The 26,216-nt window shown below is 38.8% G+C and overlaps 1 protein-coding gene across 2 annotated transcripts; it reads right to left on the bottom strand.

Moving 5' to 3' along the window:
* Nucleotides 1-2,156: 2,156 nt before the first annotated feature.
* clic5a (chloride intracellular channel 5a) lies at nt 2,157-26,005 on the bottom strand. 2 transcript variants are annotated; one of them, XM_066704394.1, is made up of 6 exons: nt 25,219-26,005; nt 5,104-5,213; nt 4,774-4,899; nt 4,094-4,200; nt 3,086-3,267; nt 2,157-2,701 (listed from the first exon to the last, which is right to left on the bottom strand). In XM_066704394.1, the coding sequence occupies exons 1-6, from the start codon at nt 25,900-25,902 to the stop codon at nt 2,537-2,539; spliced, it is 1,374 nt and encodes a 457-aa protein (XP_066560491.1). In that variant the 5' UTR covers nt 25,903-26,005; the 3' UTR covers nt 2,157-2,536. The 2 variants fall into 2 exon arrangements, with proteins under 2 accessions (XP_066560491.1, XP_066560500.1); XM_066704403.1 differs by lacking the exon at nt 25,219-26,005 and adding an exon at nt 13,585-13,937.
* Nucleotides 26,006-26,216: the final 211 nt, after the last annotated feature.

The following is a 26,216-nucleotide window of genomic DNA, read 5'->3' on the forward strand; positions in this document are numbered from 1 at the left end:
AAGCACAACAGGGAATTAAACAACATGTGGGTATCCCCAGAGCAGCGGTAAAGACTGAACTTCAGCACAGCCAAGTGCGCTGGAAAATGTGAAACTGGAGAGTATCAGCAGGGGGGCAATAGCCAAGGCACATTAATACTGATCCTACTGAAAAGGGTGAACCTTTATCTGCATACATATACATATGGTAAATGTTTCTAACAGCTGAGGGCGCTGTTGCCTTAGTTTGGAATTCTGTGCTCAAATCCCTGTCCTTGTGCAATGTTTGTGTTGTAAAATAATAATTTGTATCTCTTTTTGATCCAAGCTGGCCTGCATCATTTATGCTGAATAATCTCTGTTTTGTCAGGATTTCCTGTTGCAGCTTTAAAATGTTTTTTACTCTACAGTCCAAACAATTCCCTCAGATATTAACATTTTTGCTAGTTCAATGCCTTGCAAATGAGTATTTATAAAACGCATTGGCCATGTGATTTCCTGAAGACAATATCTAAATCCTTACACAATGACATCATACATATTGTCAGTCAGTGTCAGATTTCCTTTAAGTCATAGCAGGTGCAAAAACACAGGTGTGGGACAAACCTTGAAAAATAAACCACATTCAGAAGATAAAATTGAATACTTATAAACTATTAAAGTTAAGATTGTACACCATGATTAATGGTATCAGCTTACCTGTTAGTGATATTTTGGTCAGAAAGATCAATTTCATTTTGTTTGGGTTTTACCACAGATAATATGAATAGTATGTATATATTTTGATATTACAATAACACTGAAATATGTGTGGTGAAGATTACCAAGTTTGTGAATTATACTTTTTTTTTTTTTTTTTTACCATTTGCTTACACAGTAATTATTCACACCTATTTGATATAATTCTATACTCTTACAATTGCATGCAAAATATTAAGCAAATATGCCTAGCCTATACCCTCATAAACACGTCACATTCTCTGTTTTATTGGATGGAAGCATTGGTTTTAATAGTGCCATCTATGCCTAAAAAGTAAATTAAAAATACTTCATGGTACAATGTAATTTGAAAACAATTCTGGTATACTGTTGAACTCAGGTATACCTTCAATACATGTGATACAGTAGACTATTGTGTTTTCTACTATGAAATATATCCTGCTTTCATTTGAGTCACTGTAATTTCAGCTCATAATTATAAATTGACTCCTTCCTCATTACTTGTCGCTGTAGTTCTATCAAATCAGACATATGACCGACAAGAGGCAGCTGTAATTGAAATAACTGACATCCACGTGGCCAAACGACAGATCATTTTTACACTGCAGTTTACACTGAGATGTGCTGTAAAGTAAATCTGGATGAGAAGGAGCTCAAGCTGCAATGAGAACAGACTCTTGAGATATTCAATGGACTGTTTCTTGTGTTTAGATTAATAAACAAGTAGTAAACAAAAGATCAACAAACAGCAATTTTTTTCTATTGTTCCCCATTACACTCTGAAATGAAAATGTTAAATTAAGTATAGAAATGTTCAAATCAGTCTTACAATTAAGCTGTACAATTAAGCTTGTAATTAAGCTGAGTTGCCCTTTCTCAATTTCTTCAACAACATATAATGTAAATATTTTTTTTATTTATTTAAGATCAATATATAGGACAGAATGAACTCAGAGACATTAGCACATTTAAAAACTCTTCACTTTCTCAGTCTCGACATGCCTCGACACATGCATATCACCATCTGACCACAGGACCAACCCAAAGCACCTTAACTGTCAATTAGGGTCACAATGATTCAAGATTTCTGATCGTTACCTTTGGGATTGGGCGTGTACAGCACTGTAATATTACGCAGCTAGAAGAGCAGCAACCAATCCGAGCACAGCGAACACTGACATAGTCAAGAGCCTAACCTCCCAGGATCTTAGATACTGCTAAGTTAGTTCAAATGTTAGAATATCAGAAACTGAAACTGTGTGAGGTGTTTTGTAAGTGTATTAATGAATGGGAACTGGAAGCTGTGACATGTTTATGATTTTATATGAATGGTGGTGTATGGAAGCAGGCGTGAGTGAGTGTGTGTGTGTGTGTGCGCGTCTGTACACAAGCATTTCTTTGGAGTTTAAAAACATTGCAGTTAGGTGTCAGTGCTGATGCCATTAAATAAGAACACGTTGAACTTATAAAAATAATTTATTGATTGTGGCACCCATTGTATTTTAATCATCACTCGGGTGGCTGTTTTTGTCTTTGTCTTTCTACTGGATAATTAAAATCAGGAGAAATCTTAGACACAAAGAAACACTGAGGGTTTACATTTGGGTTAGCAAAATTGAATTGAATTTCGGTGATATGAAGTGAGGGCTATAACATTTTTCTGGGAAAAAATCTGTGACGATTTAGGCCTATTGAAACAAGGTTTGTCCCAGTCAAGCAGATATTGATACTGATAAATGGTCATGCCACGAGGAACGAAAATGGCAACAGCAACCAGTTTTTAAAGATTAAGATTCTACGGATACCATTTTCATGGTTTCTTCTCAGTGTTCATCGCTCACTTTGACAGCCTCTTTGCCACATCCATGTATGCTAACTCAATCTCCTTGTCGGCTGCGCAGGTGTTGGTGAACTCGTCCCTGGTGTAGGCGTTCTGCAGATATCGCCACACTCCTGTCATCTCTGTGGGGATTTCATAGTTACGGTACTTCTTTGCTACAATCTGTGAGACAAATTGTGAAAAACAACACGTCAGAAGATCTCAGAAGTCATCACATTACAAAGATGGGAGAACAGCCTCTGCCTAATCCCTGGCTGGAATAAATCATCCACAGGGAACGGGAATTAGAATACTTTTACCTTTTCATTCCAAATTATGTTTTCAGCCTCACAGTTGAGGATAAAGAATCTGAAAGTTATGTAGGATTTGTTAAGGTTAGGGTGGCTTTTCTACTGAGGTTCTTCAATCGTGTGTAGATTCGTATGGGCCTAGCTTGAAGTTCTGCTGTTGGCTGGGTAATCTATGGATGCAAGACAGAGGTGTATAGTGCCATAGTACTTCATACAAACCCCAGCACTGTAAGCGTACACCACTGTCAGTGCTCACCTTGACTATGTGCAGTTTTGGCAGGAGGTTGCAGTCGGCCAGGGTCAGATCGTCTCCATCCAGGAACTTGCGGTTCGATGCCTTCTCATCCTCAGCGCTGTCAGCGTCGATCTCGTCAGGCAGAGGAGTGTTCAAGTAATTGTCCAGCTTCCACAGAGCCTTGGCCAGCACCTTCTCCAGCCCTGCAAGACACCCCCACAGCGCCCTGTCAGCACACACTCTGCCAGGCAGATACAACTTGTGTGTCAAAGCCCTGCTAAGAAACCAACCCTGTTCTCAGGCACAGCTCATCAGGGGTCTGATCACAGATCTAACAAGGCAAAAAACCCACTGTGACAAAAGGGGATTGAAACATATATCAAAGTCTAGATGGAATTACTATCCCAGGTTCCATTGACACACTTTGAGCCCTGTTACACAGTCATGCAAAAACCTCCCTTATTTCTCAAAACAGAGTAAGCATGTTGGTCCTAATTGATAGTCAAGCTCAGGTGAGTGCCTTTTTGAACTTTGAAATAGTAATTGCCTTTAAAAAAAGCTAGTATCTGAGTAAGCTAGCCTCTCCTGCAATTGTTTATATGGACACAAGATGGCAGCAAAGTCAAGCACATTTGACATCCTTCAATCAATTGTAGGACAGTATGTGTAATCCAAAACTGAATAGCTTTTTATAATTATTTGGATGAAGCAGAATTGCTGTTAATGAAAGTTGTACCTTAATATACAAATTCATACACATGGCATTGCTGATTTAGTGTTGTGAAAATGCTGCATCAGGAAAATAAGTAAATATAATAACAAAAATAATGTCATAGAAAAATACTGTATATGATATCTTTACCACATGATACAACACTACCATTTTACTTGTAAATATTATTTGTATATGACATTTGCATGTTCACACTAACTTGGTGATGACTGCATTGTCAATATGCGATCATCAAAGTGGAAAGGTAGGACATGCTCTTGTGAGCAGGTATGAAACGCACACCTTCTTTGACTCACCTGCATTGGCTTCGGGCTTTGTGTTCTTGATGTATGCAGAGAATTTGGCAAAAATATCATTCCCTGCAGTGTTTGAATCCCTTTGCTTAGCAGCAAGCTTGGGATATCTGTAGGACAAAACCACAAATAGCCTGCTCTTCAAACTGTATTGCACACTTGTGTTCATTCATGAAAATGTAGAATCTTTCATATTACACAGGTATTCTCTGTTTAATCATGGAGCTGTGACACTGACGTCTATGTATATGTATATGTATATTTATATGTAAAGGTGGGAGGATCAAATCAAACAGGTATCAGTACCAAATCGAAGACTGAGAAGTAATTCAATAATCCTGTTTTTTAAAAAATCAATTGGAAATGCAGTTCTTTTAAGCTTATTCCTTTGAGTGTATACATTCCCTGCTAGTCCCAGAATAGAGACTCGTCGTAGGCCAGGGCTGCACAGAACGTGTGGGATTCCTCCCACCGCTTAAACCAGTTTCACCACTTGCTGATGGTGTTTTGTCGGACTGTTTGACCGCACCGTTACTTCATAATCGTATTATTTTTAGGGGGGCTGAGAGAAAATACAAATAGGGTCTAGCGACGCCCTTGGTTTGGGCAGACAGAGCGCCTTGCAGTGCGTAACTACAGGCACCAAGGCTGGACTGACAGTGCCAGTGTGCTGGATTACATACTTTGGGGGTGCCAAGACTTCCTCCAGGAACTCCTCTATCTTGTTGATGTCAGTCTTGACCTCACCGTTGAAGGTCAGGAAGGGCGGATGCGTCCCGGGGGCCAGGTTGTGCAGGTCAGCAGGTTTCCTAACAGTGGGAATCAGGCAGGGGAGAGGAAATCCAACAGGGTTTCAAATCAAGAGTGTGTTTTTTCTGCAGGTCTTTAAGCTTGTAAATAATAAGGATAGCGCTAAAACACTGCCATATACATTCACACTGCATTACATCGCATAGCTGAAGTCCTTTTGGATGGAGCCCTGAATTGGTCACCCAGGCAAAGCAATGATTTACCTTTTCAGGTCAACGGTGGTGACATTGAAGACCACGCCCTTGAGCCACAGGATCATGAAGAGCCGCTGTGAGAACGGACAGTTCCCGATGCTCTCCCCGTCACTCCCAGCCTGAAGAATACAAAGAACAGTGCATTCTTTTAACAACTCCACTGTGTCCCTCACTGCAGACATGTCAGGAGGACAGCAAAGCTACCATTAATGATGCATCACACAACAGAGAGACTACAGCATGGACAGTGTGAAACAGAAAACATGATGAATAATTAATAAATATTTACCACTGTAATTAACCTTTATTTGCTTAGGGTTTGCACAATAGAAGACACTTATGCAATAAATAAAACAAATATATAATTAGTGTCCTACAGTACATCGCACATGCAGGAGTTTATTTTTAATGAATGAAGAGAAACTAAACCGGAAAGTGCCCATGTAAAACAGTTACTGTCTACTTGCATTACAATGTAAGGTGAAAAGGGCAATGTGATCTACAGGTTTACGCCACTTAAAAAAACAAGCATCACTTTCAAATTGTGAAAAAAGACAAGGCTGCTACATTTGGTTTTGTGTTTCCCAAACGCATCAGCTCGAGCTCCTCCCTCCCCATCACTCATACACACAACAGACCTGCTCACTTTATTGGCAATTGTGATTCACATATCCGCACCACACTGCACTGTGACTGTGAACTTCAGAAATGTGTGCTTACATGACAAATAGCAGTTTCCAAAACTTTGCCTCCCATGCTGTGTTTCTGGCAGGACGTGGTGTACAACGCTTGGGTGCCCTTTGATCTCTACAGAAGAACCCACTAAAACAATTGCTTTGGTTAACAGGTCAATTCCCTGAGCTGATAACACAGCAAAAGCAAGCCAAGGTGTCATACAGAACAGGAAAGTCTTTCTAATTGTTGATGTGGAACAGGTCAAGTGCAGACCTGGGACAAAAACAGGTCAAATATTTTCAGCTTTTGTTCAGATATGTCAGTCTAGTAAACAGGACGTGAATCTGATCAATAACCTGAAATAAATATTAATGATCTGAGAATATTTTTAATATTCATGAATTATTATTATTATTATTAAATTATCATGAAATTAACCTTAATTTTACAGATTTAATAATAGATTTACAGTGTTACTTTCTATACATTGTTGTAAATTGGTGTAAATGAGTGTTTACTGTCTCATTAAAGACTGTTACCTTAAATGTATGTTTCTGTTGTGTACATGCCGTTTCAGTTAATCTCCCGATAAGAGATCTGCTTTACAAAGCAGAAACAATCCTAAAATATACACTCACCTAAAGGATTATTAGGAACACCTGTTCAATTTCTCATTAATGCAATTATCTAACCAACCAATCACATGGCAGTTGCTTCAATGCATTTAGGGGTATGGTCCTGGTCAAGACAATCTCCTGAACTCCAATCTGAATGTCTGAATGGGAAAGAAAGGTGATTTAAGCAATTTTGAGCGTGGCATGGTTGTTGGTGCCAGACGGGCCGGTCTGAGTATTTCACAATCTGCTCAGTTACTGGGATTTTCACGCACAACCATTTCTAGGGTTTACAAAGAATGGTGTGAAAAGGGAAAAACATCCAGTATGCGGCAGTCCTGTGGGCGAAAATGCCTTGTTGATGCTAGAGGTCAGAGGAGAATGGGCCGACTGATTCAAGCTGATAGAAGAGCAACTTTGACTGAAATAACCACTCGTTACAACCGAGGTATGCAGCAAAGCATTTGTGAAGCCACAACACGTACAACCTTGAGGCGGATGGGCTACAACAGCAGAAGACCCAACCGGGTACCACTCATCTCCACTACAAATAGGAAAAAGAGGCTACAATTTGCACAAGCTCACCAAAATTGGACAGTTGAAGACTGGAAAAATGTTGCCTGGTCTGATGAGTCTCGATTTCTGTTGAGACATTCAGATGGTAGAGTCAGAATTTGGCGTAAACAGAATGAGAACATGGATCCATCATGCCTTGTTACCACTGTGCAGGCTGGTGGTGGTGGTGTAATGGTGTGGGGGATGTTTTCTTGGCACACTTTAGGCCCCTTAGTGCCAATTGGGCATCGTTTAAATGCCACGGCCTACCTGAGCATTGTTTCTGACCATGTCCATCCCTTTATGACCACCATGTACCCATCCTCTGATGGCTACTTCCAGCAGGATAATGCACCATGTCACAAAGGTCGAATCATTTCAAATTGGTTTCTTGAACATGACAATGAGTTCACTGTACTAAACTGGCCCCCACAGTCACCAGATCTCAACCCAATAGAGCATCTTTGGGATGTGGTGGAACGGGAGCTTCGTGCCCTGGATGTGCATCCCACAAATCTCCATCAACTGCAAGATGCTATCCTATCAATATGGGCCAACATTTCTAAAGAATGCTTTCAGCACCTTGTTGAATCAATGCCACGTAGAATTAAGGCAGTTCTGAAGGCAAAAGGGGGTCAAACACAGTATTAGTATGGTGTTCCTAATAATCCTTTAGGTGAGTGTATATGTATTGCTTTAGAATACCTTGCTAATCTTAAAAAGCCTCTTTCAGATCCAATAAGATAATATCACGATTATGATTATTGACATTACATCAGCTGTTTTACACCTTTGTTGTGTATGTCAAATTACCAGAGCTAAGAAGCACAGCACCTTCCATTTTATTACAAGGAAATGAATCTCAGCCAAATTTCCATATCTCTGTATGGGGGTATCAGGTTCTCAAATATTAACATGAGACAGCTGCTGAAAGTTAACACTGTTACTGGATACCTGGGGCCGCTGAATTATACATAGAAATTCCATTACCTGGGCCATTAGGCCTTCAGACTGTGCGCTGTATAGGAGCCTTTCAGCCCCTGAAGAGTCCAGACTCGAAGCACTGTTTGATCTCCTAAAGAAAGCACTGGAAAGGCCCTATGACCCTCCCAAGGTTACTGTTTAAATTAAGACCATTACAGTAACTCCTTTGAACCAAAGACCCATTTGAGGTACACATAGTCGCTGTTTGAAACATATTTCAGCATCACAGTGCTCCTCAGTCAACTCTGACTGTATGTTTCAAAAGAGTTTTCCAAGTATTTTCATTGGGGACTTTTTAAATTACAAGCCACAAAGGAATTTCAGTCCAGTCCAGACCAACATGATGTAACTCTGTTTTATGTTAGGATCAGATTACTTGGGGATTCCCTCTTTTACATGCTAAGGAAATTATGAATAAACATTTATAGGGATTTTTAGTTTTTCGGCCTATTCTCTGTGCTTCTCTGTATTCTACTTGATGAACACAAACAAGGTAAAACAATCTCTGTAGGCTGATCACGGTCACTCCAGCCATACATACACTAATTACACATTGTAAATTTAGACCATAGAAGTTAAATGGCTCTTTTTCCTTAATAAACACAGGTTAAATTTAGGCAGTGTAGGCGAGGTCCTGTATTATAACTTTATTAACACCATGTATGACAAAAATGCAAATAAGGCAATTTGTTGCATTTTCTCACTCTTCTCTAAACTGAAATCAGCACACACAACACTGCCAGTATTATACACCGATTACAATGGCTTGAGACAATAAACTGATTAAGAAGACACAATATAATTTGCATCAATTGATATCCAATCTGTTTTTGTTTCAAACCCTCTGTTTATCCACTGAATGAAAGGGAAAAAAAGCAGTGGTAACACAATACAGCGCCCAGGATAAATAGTCAATCAAGATCTAGAAAATGACAACAATAGCAGTCATGTGTCAGTGTCTCTCTCTCTCTCTCTCTCTCTCTCTCTCTCTCTCTCTCTCTCTCTGTTGGCTGTGATCTGACAGGAGCATGTGCACGCTTATCATAGATGCAACTAGAAGAAAAACAAGGTCACTTCACAGTTGTTAAACGAACAGGACAGAACATTATCAGCAAGTGTGAATGTTATAAAAAAAACAGTCTTCATCAATCTGAATATATATTTTTGATGTATATTTATTTTAAGGAGTCTTTGCTCTGTTAGACGGAGTCATTTCAGAAGCTGTTGAGGAGTACATTAGGAGGTAATGTAGTGCTTTGTTTTGCTGATGCAGACCCAGGTGATGGTGGTTTTGTTATGTTTCTTTAAAAGTATTTTTCTTTTCCTTAAATGTATGTAGCCTCCTGGGTGCTCCCAGTCACAAATATCCACACTCTGCATGTGATTAACATTAGAAATATTGTTCCTGAAACTATAATTTGTATCTTTTCAGAGTGAGTGTGTTGAACACTGATTCAGCCTGGAGAAAACTGTATGGAGTTCAGGTAATTTAACTGAATTTGTCTGTCACTCCATAAAAGACAAAGGTTTGAGCTGTCATTCATTTCATATAGACCTCTAGGGTGTTTATTCCTGGCAGATCAACACAGCTTCCCTGTGTTGCCATTTTATTGTGGGTATCTTTTCTGAATGGTAAGATGCCACTGTTAGGTCATCAGCAATGCAGATCCTGACGATCAACAGCCCTTTGGAAAAGGAAAGTGTGCTTATCAACAGTGGGGACGTGCGGTGTTAAAAAAGCATGACTCCGAATCACATTAATGATATACAGCCAGCACACACCCTGCACTGTCAGCCCCACAGCCCACCCCTTAGACCTTGATCCCTGTTAAGAATCCACAAGGACAGCACTGATCAGCAATTATCTGCTGAATACAGAGATTGCCCATTACTGTTCTTCATAAAACACAGGATCAAACGGGAGTCATTATCAGTGTAAGATCATTAACTTGTACTGGGAGGACACATATAGAAAAGGGACATTTTTACCAGAACTTGTCAGATACAAATACTGTCCAGTTATCACTATGAACTGCTCAGTTTCATTTCTCCTTTAGCTTTGTGAAGTGTTGTAAATTTCTGCATTTAAAGTGGAACACATGCACTACATGTACGTATTTAAACCACCTTTTTAGGCCTCTTTTAGGTATTTTAACTGAACTACCTGACCATTCTGAAAAAGAAAACAAAACTTGACATACAAGTATTAGCACACACACTACCTACTTTAAATTCCCTTTGGAAAGACACAGAACAAATATCTCTCCTGATGCAAGTCAGTAAGTGTACCTCACCAACTTCATACATTAACCACAGAACACACACTGATTCAAAAAATATATACATTTTTATTGTTCCAAAAGATAAGCTTTTCAGCTTCATGCATTTGTAATTATTGTAAAGCATCACTTTACACAATAACACAACAGGAGCTATGAATTAGGTTCATCATTTGTCACTGTGTAGAGGATAAATTGACAATGTGGTAAGAGGATGAGAAAAAAGGAATGTTATTGTTATTTCATCCAGCTCTCCATCATTTCAATATGAGCACAAGTCACAGACTCGTAGTATGAAAATAGTGAATATCAAATGTTGAGTAGACTGTCTTTAAGCATCGGTCTGAGCTCAGACAATAAGGCATACAGTATAAAAAATAGGACTACCAAGCAAAATGGTCAAAGGATTTAAGCCTCGTATGAAACAACTTGTTTTCTGTTTTGCTTTGGTTTTCTGTCTCTGAGGCCCCCTTTCATTAATACACCAAGTGGCATATTTTACATTGAACCTCAACTATTTCAAAGCAAAATTAACAGTCAGAGCTCTCTCATGATTACCATGTGAGCTCATAACTGTGTGAGGATGCCATAAACCTGACCTGAACAACACCCCCATATCACTAGTTGACACAGATATCAACATAATTGCATAATTTCATTTTTACAAGACCGATTAGGTTCCATAGCTGCAGAGGTAAAGTGCTTCAAATAATTAGTCATTAAGTGAACAATATAATAATTAAAATGTTAACTTAGTGATTTACCTTCACAATAAATATACATTACTTATAGATGTGCTATTGTTTGTTTGACATATTAACAACAAAATATTTAAACAAATCTGCTCACTATATATGTAATTTTTAATGCAGCATTCAGCCTTAATTTCCATCTGTTCTATACACCATTACTCTTAACTAAAACACAATCTGATCATGACACAAAATCTCAAATTATATATTAGCTATTGCTACATTCAAATAGCCTATATATACATCTTGAGATATCTATTGTTAAAACTGACAAATATAAAATAAGGACACAACTGAGGGGATACCTTATGTATGTATTCAAAAGGACCCTTTTGCAATCTGCTTAATGTTAGAACAGTAAAATCAGTTCTTCTTTTCCTAAACTGATGGACGTCCATTTCACTGTGAATCTAATTGATTTGCATGGCAGACATTCAGTTTAGGTAGGAATGTATGCCATAAACTGGAACCCCTACATTTAAATTCAATAACACTTATTGTGCATGCTGTACTTTAATACTGTGCAAAACATACTGTAATACTGTACTCAATGTGAGATTTACTAGAGACGTGTGTTTATATTAATGGGCTAAGATATCTGTTGAACATCAATCCTAATATACTTAATGTGAGCCTGGTTTCAATCCTGGAAGAAGAGACACTTTGGTGATAACTGTCTGCTGTCACAGTGACACAGTAACAGGCAGAGGATTATTGTGCAGTGATGTATTGTGTGTTCTGATCTGCTCCTTCTGACTAAACCTAAAGACTAAGATATACTTTTGACTGGTCAGGATGACGTTTAATATTTCTAAAAAACCAATGTCATACAAGTTCAGAATGTTACGCTGTGTTTATTCAGATAATCCTGCACAAATACATGTAGCTTCATTTTAAACTACAGTTCCATTTGCTGTTTGTTGTCACTCACCTAGCAACTCAAATCTTATCACTCAATTTCAGCATAGTTAATGCAATTACATTTCAAACATGTGGATGACAGCTGCATCTTTTATATGGCATGCAGAACACAATCTAATCTAAAAAGGCTGATTGAATATTACTCACTGCAGTCTGTGTGATTTTGCAAATACACTACATTTACACTACAGTACAGAAACACCTGTTTTACATATCCCAATTCTTCCTTACTATATGAAAATCAATGTATGAAGCTCAGGCTTTGAGTCACTTGCTGGGGATGCAAATTCTTCTTTTGATGCATTAGCTAACACAACCATCAGGAAAATGTAATACTGAACCAAGCCAGCTGTGCAATTACAGAGAGGTGTCTGCAGTTAAAGGTTAAACTGGAGTTGAATCTCATCTCTGCTCTCCCTGAAAGGCAGAGGTGGCACAAATCTGACAAGTAACATAGAAGACACAGTGCTTCTTCAGTGTGCAATGAGAATGATCATACAGGGATAGGACCTGGAACAAAACTTGTCAAGATAATGTACTGATCAGCCCTGAGTCTTTGCTCTCTGTCATGAAGCCTTCTGACCAGGTTATGAAATATCCAGTATATTTCAGTAGCACATGTATTTCTATTTAACAAGCTCAGCACTGACCCAGCTGACAAGCACAACACGAACTCTAGTGCATTCACCTCAGCACACAGCAGCCTGGTTATGCATGAAGTACAATACTTTACCAACATCAGGAAAGACTTTGAACAAACTTGTTCATGACTTTTATATGTTAAACAGAATGTATAGCAAGACAGCAAGAGTCAACAACAGAAAACACTGGGGGGAAACCCAGTACACAATACACACACAGTACAGGCATACTGCTGAATTAATGAATATTCAGAAGCCATGGACCATACCTTTTCTTATCAATCATAACTGCAAATTGCCTCACCCAAGAAAACATAGTTTCATACAGCATTATCACAACATCATAGTGTGCTACAGCTTTACAACCACTGCATTATAACAGTTACACCATTCAGAAGTCAAGCACCTAAAGATAAATGTATTGTTTAGACATGCCTGTGAGCACAGCTACTTATGTTACTTGCACGTCTGTCAGTGTAATTTCGAAGTAACCACAAATAGTAAAGGTTTCCTCAGCCAGGCCTTCTTCAGAGGAAATGTCACTGTGTTACCATGGCATACAATTAATAACAGATGTTAAAGATAGCTAAAGCAGGGAGGACTGTGGCTCTGTCCAAGGGTTTAAAGTCCTGTGCTGTCAGCTCCAACAGAGTTCCCCAGACTGACACAGCAGGAGGTGCTTGTGCCAGCTACTCCAGAGAGGTACACGAGTGTGTCACATGAAAGCCTTTCACCTCTCTAAATCTGACCTCACAAACTGTGCCACCCTATCCTTTTTAAACAGCAAAATTCTGTCATCATCTCTGCAAACCAGAACTCCACTCACGTGCGTTTCCAGATTGTATAAAAATAAAACTCTGGAAAGCTTAAGCAGCTGGACACACTTTCAGCTGACTTTCCCATCTTTCTAAAACAACATCCAAATAATGAATAAGCATAGCAGAACACATGCTGAGAATTAAGCCCAGTCTGGAAATCTTGCATTGCCCCAAAAAACACTTCTTGAAATATTTACAATTAGAAGCTGCGACATGTGAGGTGACAGCAGAACAAATACTGCCCTTCTTACCTTGACAAACAGCTCAATATCAGGATCCTTGTCTTCTCCATTGGAAGAAGTGGAGTCTGTCATTTTAACCTTCCTTTCAAAAACCCAGGAAATATAAAGGATATTCCTCAAGTGTCTTCAGAGAGTCACAGTCCTGTAATTACATTCTCCCACTGCTGCTGAGTTACCTTGTACTTGCCCGCACCTGTGTGATACCTGTCTGTCTTCTTCACTGCTTCACCCTGTTTCTTAATTTATAGATTTTCTTACTAATTGCCCGCTCTAACAGTCCTGAAAAGAGCAACAAGTGTCTGTGCAGTGTTGTTTTGTTTTTACCTTGTGCCCAGCTGTCAGTGCTAACAGCGCTCACTGTCAGAATGAAGCCAAAAATAGCTGGGAGTAAAGATAGGTGGAGGGCTGGCTGTAACAGAGGGAGGAGCCATGCCTTCAAGCATCAAGTGAAAACACCTCTTCGCTTTCCTCTTACCACTTTCCATCCTTGCCATGTCTCTTCAGAAGAATCTGATTGCTACGTTTCTTCTTAGGGAAAAAGATGTAATGTTTGAGTAGATAAATATAAGCTTATGTGCATTTAGTTGCATTTTACAATCCCGTGTTGATGTTTTGTTTGAATCAGAATATCTTTTGCAATTTTTTTCTATATCTCTTGCATAATCTTTGGCCATTATTTTTACATTATTGTTATTTGTAAAAGGCTATGTAAATATGTGTAAATATTCAAAATTAACAAACTGCCCCTGATTTATGAAAACAGCAATAATGATGTGGGAGTTTAAAACAGACTAACACTACTTTTTCAGTAGACATACTGTATGTCTGTACTGTTTGACTGTGGGTATGTTTATTTTCATTCCCATATTTCTCTGATCTGTATCACACATGTCCATCTTACTGCAATTTCGGTCTTTTACAACAGCATAATATAGCAAAGTTTACTCATCATAAACATGTACCATATATATCTTATCCTCTACTACTACACTGAACTATAGCCCAGCTTTCACAACTATATAACATGCAGTTAAACATTTAAAGAGACCATCTGGTTTGTTTTTTCTCACATAGCCCTGACATAACTGCCCATTACATTCACCTGACAATTGAGTTTTCCAAAAGCAAACAAGACAATAATAGAACCATCTCCTGACTATTCAACATTCAGCAACTTTATTTAATGCAGTTTATCACAGCAATTGTGATTTAAAATCGTGACAATAAGAATTATTTATTACAAAACTACAATTCCATTTTTATTACTAAAATATAATTCAAAGTTTTACGTAAGTTATATACCATTGCTGATGCACAATACTTTTTCTAAAATTCATCTGTAGCACTAGAATAGACTCCTGGCACTGTCGAAGGGGATCTTCGTGTATAGTTATGAGTCATAGAACTCGCATATGATTTTACCAGCACTGACAACATTTCTATCATCACTCCAAAGGCTCTTATTTACATTCTACAAAAAATAGCTCACTGACATTGCAAAAACATTTTTTGAAAGACTCATGCATGTTTTTCATATGGTGTCCAAGTCACATGGGTCCAGCCAGCATGTCAGAGTGACTGTGGCACTATGCAGAACGCAGTACATAGTGAGGCATGCAGGAAGTAATATACAGCTCTAGAAAAAATGGAGACCACTGCAAAATTATCAGTTTCTCTGGTTTTACTATTTATAGGTATGTGTTTGGGTAAAATGAACAATTTTGTTTTATTCTATAAACTACTGAGAACATTTCTCTGAAATTCCAAATAAAAATATGAATGGAATGGAATGGCTGCCATACATGTAGAGATTCTGATTTAAGAAAAATTTGCAGTGGTCTCTGTTTATGACATAATAGGACACTGCAGGTGTTGTAAACGGCTCCTGTAATGCAGTGGGAGAGATGGGAAAGCTCAGGGAGGAGGTGGGGGCGACTGGGGCATTCCAGTGAGTCCACTCTAAATTTAGAGCTTCTAGAATTCTCTTCCCCTCTCTGACACTGACATCATTTACAAGAACAGGAGGTCTCGTCCTGTCAGCAGAGGGCAATAAAGCCCAATTTGGACCTGTAGCCCACACCCTGACCTTTGGCCAATGGTCAACTGCTGCAATTGTGAAGAAATGTCACAGCAATGAACAGAAAATGGTAACCATATATGAATTATGGAGATATATAAATTAGAAAGAATAAAAGTATGAGAAACATCAACTTTTTATCAACTTTTAATCTAGAGATTTAAAACATGTGTACACATGGTATGCCCAAAAGTAAAAGTGCAGAAGTCCATAGCCCATAGTACAGAACCCTTCTGAGTGACACTGTAAACTAATCATTCTTCAAACACACACAGGTTACCCATCTGCTTAGCCCTTTAGTACTTGTGTGTACTTACTGGGATGTTTACTATTCAAACCATAGGATATCCAGAAATATTTATAGTAATAACCCTGTTCGCATTGCTTGAAACCGTCAATATCAGAACACTTGTCCACCCGTATAAATACCTATACATTCCCCTCTGTGGACTTAATTCCACAAGTGCAGCATGTAAGAGTACCACATAAACTAACCTATCCCTTACTGGGATCATTTTGGTCAAACCGCTTTAATCCAGCACTAGCACATGGGTCTTGTTCAATGCTGTCACCATAACAACTGCAACAAATATTACCAAGCACACCAGCTATTTCTCCTGCCTGTGCTCCATATTAGCAGGAAATGAAAGTAAATACACCAATATCTGCTCATAAAAAAAATGAACAAGGCTTGGCTGACAGGGTGCTTTGGAGCAGTTGCAGTTCAGTGTCAGGATGGCGCAGTGCAGTTTTCCAGCTCTGAGACTGCATGTGAAAGAATGAGCTGGGTTCATTATTAATGATTGTTCAGCAGCACAGGCCTGGAAAGCTCAGGCATGTTTCACTCGATAGGCCTCAGAGCGCAGGACACAAGAGGAAGATTCCCTTGTGAATAATTGATGACTTGCATGGAGCTTTGGTTTTATCATTGGCATCAGTTTCAGAGTTGGTTTATGTTTTTCATTTTTTTTGTTTAGTTTTTGCTTGGTCCCTGGCTATAAACACTAAAAGTGCACATGCATAACGAACTACTGCATGCCTGATTATATTGCCAGCATGAGATTTCACAACTGCTTAAGTGTTACTGATATTTCACTTCACTGCTGTTTTTCATATACAACTTTTACACCAGTGAAGATACAGCCAGAAAATGAACTGGTAAGCAGAGAGGGGTCAGTGATATCTGCCTGAGTTTTATTGTTGCTGTATACTACGTATTTCAATTCTACTTATTATTTAATAATAATGTATTTTAGTAGCTACTTAAAGATTATTTTTACCATCTTTCTTAATCATGGAATATTGAAGTTCTAGTCTTTACTACTGTCTGTTTTTTTTAAATTAAATCCTGATAGCAGATGCATTAATCTGAGTTGTATAAACTTAATGATAAATGCTTTAATTGTACCTTTAGTGTACTTCCTTTGGGTTGAACAAATCAAATTATACTTTAATCTGTTTATCTTCATATAGGACATACTCTTAACACTGCTCTGCTAAGTGAATGTATAATTCCCTTACTTAGGTTTACAAAAATATAATAAATCAATTATGATCATTTTACAGTGTATACCTATGATTTGTGACAATATCAATACTTGAATCACTCTCTCTCTGCCTCCCCCCCAACCCCCATTGGAAAAAACAATGGATTCCTCTCAGAATTTGTTTAATTTACTGTAATTAATTTTCCTGTTTTCAGACATATTTTTAGCAACCCTGGCATCCATGCCTGAGTATGTTCACGTCCCAAAACACTTTCATGTGGGGTTGTATTTGTTATTGCTGGAACTCTTGGCAACACTTAAAGTGTCGAGTTTCTGAGATAGTCTGTTTATGAAAGGCACATAGCTGCTGGAGTACCAAACTCCACGCTGTCCTGCAGGTCCATGCCATTCCAGGAGCCCGTGAGCTGCTCTACACTTATATATGAACTCTATTTTTAGCTCCATCAGTACCGATGGCATGCCCAATCAGAGGTTGCCATTCGGAGACTTTGCCCCCACACACCCGGCCAGCTCAGAGTCCTCATCAGTAATTGCAGTAATCCCTCTGGGAGGGACGCTAACTCCTGTTAACTTCTGTACTGCCATGGTAATTCAGAAGCTACTTTAATTTGCTGTCACCAAAAAAACACAAATATGAAAGAATTATAGTCCACGCCTTTTTTGATCAAACTATTTTAAATCAAGAAATCTGGTGTTTTAGAATGAATGTGAACATCTAACTGGTCATGGGATACTGGATTATCAATGAGAAAGAGCCATTCAGCACATATCCATGCTTGTGCAGACTGTGATCTGTGCTGCTGTACACAACGGCAACATTTTCCAGCTATATCCAGAAAACACTAAACTATGCCCATCACTCAGCACATTCATTCTGGGGCTAGGGATGCCACTAGACACAAGAGAGCAGAGCCTTCTAGTGGTATTGTGTGTGTACTGCAGGAGGGGATTGTGGAAGGAACTAACCGCCTGCAAACAACAGAACTTACTGATTGAATTGTCTTCATAAAAAGATTCAGTATTTAACTATGTCTTTAACCTAGAGGTATCAAAAGCTAATCTCTTTTTGTTTTCTTTTTCAAGTACACTGCACTATTGTGAAAGGAGAAGGATTCTAAGAGCTCCCTGTAACATGTGAATACATTTTGCAGTAAATTATTTCCTGCTTTTTAGCATGTAGCTTTTTCTCAATTATTGTGACCAACTGCTATTATGACACTAAAGCTTCACGTGTTCCAGACTTAACACATATTGAATAAGTAATGTGATGTTTATTCTGGTTAGTTCAGTTTTCACTGGATTAAACTATAAACGAGTCCCACTTTTTCTGCAGGTTATGAGTCTTGCTTGGGAGGGTAGCACATTTTTCTATTTTGTGTGTGTGTGTAATTTTCAACATGAAGTACAGTTTCCATTTAAAAATAAATATTCTGATAAATAAAAGAGCAGACAAGTTACAAACAAAAGTTATATTTTATAATGAAACCCTTTATGTTTGTGACAAATTGAGATGCAAATAAACAGAAATTCTGCTTTGTTTTGCATTTTACATATCCGTTTGTTGTCTGTGGTTTTCTTGTAGATTGTAACAAAGGCATCAGCTGCGTTTTCCACTTCAGTGACATGGCTAGTGTTACACTCATGGTTGCTAATGTGCTTCAAAAGCAACACATACAAATTTGCTTTAACAGCAAATCAGTGCAAAACAAATTCACTCAGCAAACTAATCAATGAAGTTTTTATACCCTTTACAAACAGCACTCTAGTCTAAAGCCTTTCAAAAGTCTTTCTAGAAAAATACATATCACACACACAAATTAAAAGGCTGGAAATGCTTTTTCAGTCATCCAGCAGCATTGTTTTGTGTAAAATTTGAAAGGGTTCACTTAGTAATAAACCTCTGAGTACTGGGTCTACTGGGTGCAATGTTTGCTCTTTATATGAACCACAAAGAAATAAATGAACAGCCAGTCATCTGTGCTGCTGCTCAGGTTTGCTTTACTGAAGCATTTCTCCTTCTCAGACTGCATGCCATATGCAAATTAATATGGTGGTGGGATGTCTTTGAATAAACTCTGGCTTAACGTAGAACAATTATTTCCAAATTTGACCATTGTACCATAATACAGAAAACTCAATGTGTCAGCCATTGTCTCATAAGGGATAGCCAAAGTGTTGTAAGGGAAACTTCTGAATATCTTTTACATTTGGTTTCTAATACAACACATTATTTTTGTACTTATTTATATTACTTCGCATTAACACATCAATAGGGCAAGAGCAAGAACAATACAAATAATAAAGAAAATATTCATATTATTGTATGCTTAGTTTTTCGGGTTTTGGCAAAATGCTTATTGTCCCTGACAGATCAATTACTTTATTTGCCCGCTCTATACACTAACAAAGCTGTCAGACCCAAGCAGATCAAAAGAAAGGAGGCCACTTACAATAATAGGCAAGGAAATGGCAGTTTATTGGCTGTAAGCATGTTGCTATGCTACTGACATGGGACAGCACACTCTGACAGCTTTGAAAGAGACGTAGGCTAAATTAGATGACAATGTTATCTCCATTTTGTGGTGTGCAGTGGATGAGCCACTTTAACACAGAGAAATTGGAAGGCATATCTCCCATAAAACACCAACACACTTGCCTACCCTACACTGACCCTCCAGGTATAATATTCTGTTATTTATATATTCTTCATGCTTGAAAGTAGGTTGAAAAAACTAAATACAATGCAGACACAGGAATATCATTAATGCATTTTAAGGTTTATAACATTGAGGCATCAAATATATATTTACAAGTATAGTTAGATACAATCAAGAAAATAAAAGAAAGTTCTGAATTAAGAGGGTGGCTCATGAGATACTGTATATTGCGTTGAAACATTTTTCATGTTAGCATGGTGCAGTATTTTTTACTTTAAATTGGAATTTCCAGAATTTCAAAACCTTGCAGTATTGCTGTGCTGAATTAATTAATCTAGACTGCAGGGAAAAGGGACAACTTTGATTGCATGCTAGTTACATGACTGTAACAACTGAATAGGACAACAATAAATAGTCTGTTGATGAATTTGTTGCCATGGAAATAATCCACAGGTGAGAGTTCCTGCATCAGATTCGATAAGCCTGTCAGTCACTTTTCAAACCTGCATCTCTTGTGTAAGGTATTTAGGCCTAAATCCCCAAACTCCCATTATACTTAACAATGATCTGAAGAAAACTGCACAATAAAATACTGTCTTCATACAATATTCAAAAACACTTGGCTGATTCACTCACATCGGCCTCTTCACAATCAACCCACAAACCTTTGTTTTTTCTTTTCTGATTTAGGCACTGTGATATACAGTCATTGACAAAGCAAAATATTTGACAACATAGGAAGTATATATTTATAGAAACGGTCTTTAAAATGTTGTTTTCATATGTTGTATTATTCCCTTATTATAAGCAAAGCAAGCAGAAGTATTCAAACTGGTCCCATTTCTCATTTCATGCAACTACCTGCTGGTTATTTGGTATCATGATAAGTATGATAATCAGAGGGAGGCAATATTGAAATCCTAGTGAAATAATCTGGTACACTTTACAATGCAGAGCACCAGTAATGCAGAGGAACAATATTATATGTTATGTCTAGTTGCATGTTCATTTCAGAAGAAAATAATATTACTAAGTGTTAAAACCAGCTATAATCATGAGTGTCATTGCCAATGTCATCTGCAACTACATTGACCAGGACTTTCTTAAAAGCTGTTCAAGTCATCTTTGTTTCATCTCACAGAGCAATTTTCCATAATATCCATTAGAAAACAGACTGCTATTACAGAAAGACAATTTCCACTTTTTGAAAATGGCACACTCCATTGTCAGCAGGTAAAAGGGTTTCTATGGAAACATAATACTCTGTTATCCTGTAACAGAAAAGTACTGTGAACCAACTGCATGACTGCAACAGATAAATCTGCGCTGTAACCGAATAGGCCTGTCTCCCGCTAACTGCAGACTGAAAATGGAAACTTCAATGTGTGGCTGTCATTGAGTCCGACAAACCTAGCCAGCACCCAGACAGTGAATCGGGGCAGGAAAAAAACAAAAAGTAGAAACCACATTATTTTATAAGAGATTGCTTTCCTGTTTAAAACCTTCTATTTCAGTTTCAACGGGAATTGTATGTATCCCTAACTTTAACTGTAACTATATAAAAACTCTTCTATATATTTTACATTATACAAAATGGCCTCCATTGGATTATGGTCAGTGCAGAAGACCCTCAACATCCACAGGTTGATATCATAGTGAAATATAAGATATGACAATAAATATTTCATATATTCATGGATTTAGATAAATACAAATGTAGCTTCTCTTGTAGAGTCTCCAGATTTGATACCACTTTCCCCTGGTGATGTTTAAAAAAAAAAAAACAGGAATGACTAGAAAATAGTTTTAGCTTTGTCATAATAAAAATATAAAAATAAATAAAACCATTCATACGTGTCCTTTAGAGGATGGTATTGAAAGGGTGAAGGGACAAAAACTTCATTCATTGAACCTTTTATCACTGCTCCTGAAAATGTATGAGACTAATAAAAAACAGCCTGTTTTAATAATCTCCAGCACACCTTACTCTGATGTGAGCAGTAAGTTATATTTTTAAATCTTCTGTTTTATCTCTTATTCTGGACACTATATATTCTAGCTCTTAAATATATAGTTGCATTTTCATTACTGTATTAAAAATGTATTTTAGTTATGTTTATTTGAAGACACAGGTCGTTATTTTCCTCAACTTTTCACAGTCTTGCCACCGAGACAATGAAGCCAACACTTTCCACTTAACTAAGCATAAATACGTTTTGACATTCTTCTAATCTAGATTGTACCTTTGCACATCTAAATGTAGCCCACTTTTCATAATCAGATGTGTGTCTTGTGTTACAACAGTCAGGCCATTTATTGTAAAAAGAATGCTATTGCAGAGTGGAGGAATCAATTAATCAATTAGATAAAAGGAGAATGGTGCAGGCTGAAACTGGCTGAAGTTCTGACACGTTCAGCAAAAGCTTTCACACGATTTTTTCTTTCAAATGACAGATCTGGAACTTAAATATAAGCTTTGTCTGAAATTGATGATATAGCTGTTTTCATAGAAAATATTGAAATATTTTCTATAAAACGCTTCACTGTGATGCTGGACAGTGAATGTACCAAACACAATTGAAAGTTCTGTAAGATCAGTGTAAAAGCAGTCTCAAGAAGCAAAATGTTATTTAGGACTTATGCTAATTGTCATACCTGTATGAAATGAATATGTTAGGAAAAAGTTCCCCAAGTACAAGTCTAATTTGGAATACAGACAGGGATGGTCTAACACTTGCATTTAAGCTGCACTTTGAGTAATACATGTTGCACTGCAATTAAGTTAAGTAATTAAGTTAGAGTTACATCAGTCAGAGTTACGAACTGAGCATGTTTGTACACGAACAGCAGCACACTGACTGATACACTGTTTCAAAGCAAACGAGGGGGTAACACGTTTGCCTGTATAGAGATAATATATTTTGTATGATTTATTGGTACATAACTTATAACGTGTGACAAAAGTTAGCATTACATACGCCAACCTGTTGGTTCATCAATAACACTCAGAATTGCTGCAACTATATTGTTTTCAACCTCCGCAATTTCTAACAACCCAGTGCGTTTCTCGTTATGGTGACAAGTTCTTGTTCAAAGGTGGCTTAACCTTGTCGTGTTGTGGTCGCAAAAATGAACAACGTCATACTGGTGGGAAAATGCTGGTCTACACACTTTCTTTTAAAACAGACCAGTTTAAGCAGATTAGTCCCCCAGCTGCAATCCCAGAAAAAAAATCCTATCAATTCTCCTTCTGGTCCCCAGCTTGGGTACTAACTCATGACCATGATAACAACCTGAGTCAGAGTAAAGAGTTTGACCATAAAGCTATCTAACATCCACTATGTACTTTCCCTTGCACTCTGGACTGTGTTATATACTTTGTTTAATGTTTACCAAGCTTCCACAGCCCATCATTAATTCTGTTGATAGAGACAAACTGGGGGCTAGCAAAAAAACAAAAAAATGCCTTTTAACACTGCAGGTCTAAAGAGACCGAAGCCTCTGTGACAGAACTCTTAAATATGCTACAACACAACCTTTGCAGAGACAAATGGCAACATGTTTACTGATGCTTCACTTTTTCAGCTAGTTCCTAGTGTTGGAGCCTTTCCTTTTCAGCTTTTCATTTGAGTACAATCCTAGTATGATGTTTCAACGGCACCTTAGGGAAGGAATACACATTTGTCACACCGATTTCTACAGATCTTGTATGATTACTTTTTTTTTATCATGTAACAGCTGTCAGCAACAGGAGGGCCCTTGAGGTATCCACCCAAGGCACAGAGATTCTCTCCTGCAGTCCAGAAAAACACACTATGTGCGGAAAGTGCATCACACTGCAGTACAGCTCATTGCTCTTCAGTGGGACACAGAATCTGTTTTGTCAGTCAGTGTAACGTCACTCATCTTCTCAGACTGGTTTTATCTCGTCGTGGTTGTTTTTGTGATGTGGAATGGAATGGGCAAGTCTCTTATATGCCCTAAATAACACAGGAATTATATGTGGCTGTTGGGAAAGGGGATGGTTCAGATTTCCACTGCTCCTGGCACACCTGCTTCTAACCCCGGCCACTAATGTTCTTTCATGAACATCAATGCGAATTGAAATGTAACATATCTTAAAAATGACTCAATATATTTGTCCCCTGTACTTTTCCTGTACTTGTCCTCTCCGTTGGCTGTTTTATCATTGTGTTTATCTCGGTCTCTGTTAGACCTAATCAGTAGCTGATAAACATTTTATAACATGAATAAGGTTGGCTACTATGCCAGTGTGACCTTGGAAGTAAAGCACACAGCACTTGCTTGAATAACTGTGTATAGAGCAATATGACTTCTTGTGTCTAGAAATCAAGACTGCATGTACTGGTCACAAAGCATTCTTTATAAATTTCACTACTTTGGGGGTGAGGGTGAATACAAGAGAAGTTAAGACAGTAGAGGAAAACAATTGACCATTCTTGCTTGTTTGATTGATAGTAGTCCATGAATCAAGCAGGCATTTCTTGAGAAATCATTAATTGACACAGAAAAGCAAACAGGAATTTAACCAAGAATGTGCTGGTTGAGTTTCAAATGAGGCTGCCAGGTAAAGCAGGGCACAATAGTGGTGCACACTCTCCAAAACACTGTACACCAGTCTGGGAGTTCATATACATAGCTCTTGAACACACACACACACACACACACACACACACATCTAGCAGAAATGTTTGTGAGAATATGACTGACCAGATGAGAAAGTCTTTACTGCATAATGTGCATTTAGCAATCCAAGAAATGTGTTTATGCATATTCTCATTGTTCATGAAAATTTACTACCTTGGGCATTATATCTTTGATGCCATAATTTTTTTTAACCTGCATTGTGTAGTTTTTACGGCTCTGTGATTTCTGCCCACTGCTCTCTGAACTATGACTGATATTTGTTAATAATTACAAACAACTGCAAAACCTTTAGCATGATTTACCACAACGGGTCTCTATTGCACCAATAAAGTTGTGTTAACAACAACACGTTGTATGTCAAACACTGCTACAATTACTGAACCCCTAGTGATAAGACTTGCATATGAATGCGTGCATATACACCCTACATACGTGTGTGAATGGATCAGCTTGAATATATTCTGGTTCCTATTCTTTTTATTCGCTTAGATCGAAAGGGTTGTTCGTAAGTGTCTTAAAAGTGTTTTACCTGCACAGTCTTTTCATATTTTTCTTCAGTGAAGATTTAGATAAGTTAAGGTAAAACAAAGTCCACTTAATAGACTTATTCCACTAGAATGGTTTAGTTTTCCAACCCTTACTGATGTAGGATTCATGTGAAGACATACACAAAACGTGACACCCGTCCCGAAGACAAACCCCACTCCCCTCACCTGTCCAGACTCGTCCTCACCTTTACGAAGAGAGAGATGTCCGCTCGGTCGGGGTCCAAGTTGTCGTCCTCTCCGGCATTATTGTTGACCACTCCGTATAGGTTGTTGGAGCTGATCTCCTCCTCGGGGCTCTTGGGCTTGCTGGTGGGCAGGCGATACGCCATGAGCATCCCGTCATCCGCGTTGTCCTCCTCCACCTCTGTGGGGCTGGACATGTCCTCATGGAGGTCGCCTTGCTCCGAAGAGGACACGCTGCCAGATGCATTTCCATTCACGTACATCGACTCTTGCTCATCTTCTCCATGTTGGGACCCGGCGTCTTCACTCCGGCTTTTCTCCCAAGACTCCCTCTCCTCCTCCTCCTCCTCCTCCTGGCGGTGGGACGAGCTGGAGGAGGACGCGTCGTGGTCTTCTTCTCTCACACGTCTCTGAAGCGGGGGAGACCCGTCCCCGTCCGGAGTGAGTCCCACGTCCATGTACTCGGGGGACCGGGGGGGGGACGGGGGCGCATTGACCTCGATGGCCTCGTAGATTGGATTCACGGCTGAATCCGCATCCGTGCCGTCCGCGGGGTTCTCGTACACCGCCGGCTGGTTCTCGAAGTGGACGTGCCTGTGGGGGGCATAGCTGTCATCCGGAGTGTCGTATTCTCTCTCCTCTCCTGCTGGGACGGTTTCGTAGATGTTCTCCTGATGTTTATCCATGTTTTGGTACTTATTCTTGGGGTGTGGGGCTGCTCTTCGGGATAGGCGCGCCGACAGGTGGCTGCAAGCTGCTGGGAACAGAGTCTGCGAGCCTGTGCCTCTTATCGCAAATGCCTGTTGCTGTAGCTGTTGCTGCGCATGAGCATTTGGAAACAATGGTCGCGTTCGTGTCGCGCAGATTTTAGCAGTTCTGCGCGGATCTGCCCGGCTCCACCAATGGGAGAGGAGGGATTCTGCAGATCTGCGCAGAAACGTGGAAATCTGTGGCTGAAAAGCAGGGCAGCTGTTTAGTAATCAGCGTCCGAGACTCTGGC

The sequence above is a fragment of the Amia ocellicauda genome, chromosome 1 (genome assembly GCF_036373705.1).
Source record: "Amia ocellicauda isolate fAmiCal2 chromosome 1, fAmiCal2.hap1, whole genome shotgun sequence".
NCBI lineage: Eukaryota > Metazoa > Chordata > Actinopteri > Amiiformes > Amiidae > Amia > Amia ocellicauda.

Excerpts from the sequence above, each read along its gene's own strand:
- clic5a (XM_066704394.1), bottom strand. The coding sequence starts at position 25,902 with ATGGATAAACATCAGGAGAACATCTACGAAACCGTCCCAGCAGGAGAG. Across the intron at positions 4,900-5,103 it reads ACCACCGTTGACCTGAAAAG|GAAACCTGCTGACCTGCACA; the intron begins GTAAATCATTGC and ends TCCCACTGTTAG. Across the intron at positions 4,201-4,773 it reads GAAGTCTTGGCACCCCCAAA|ATATCCCAAGCTTGCTGCTA; the intron begins GTATGTAATCCA and ends TTTGTCCTACAG.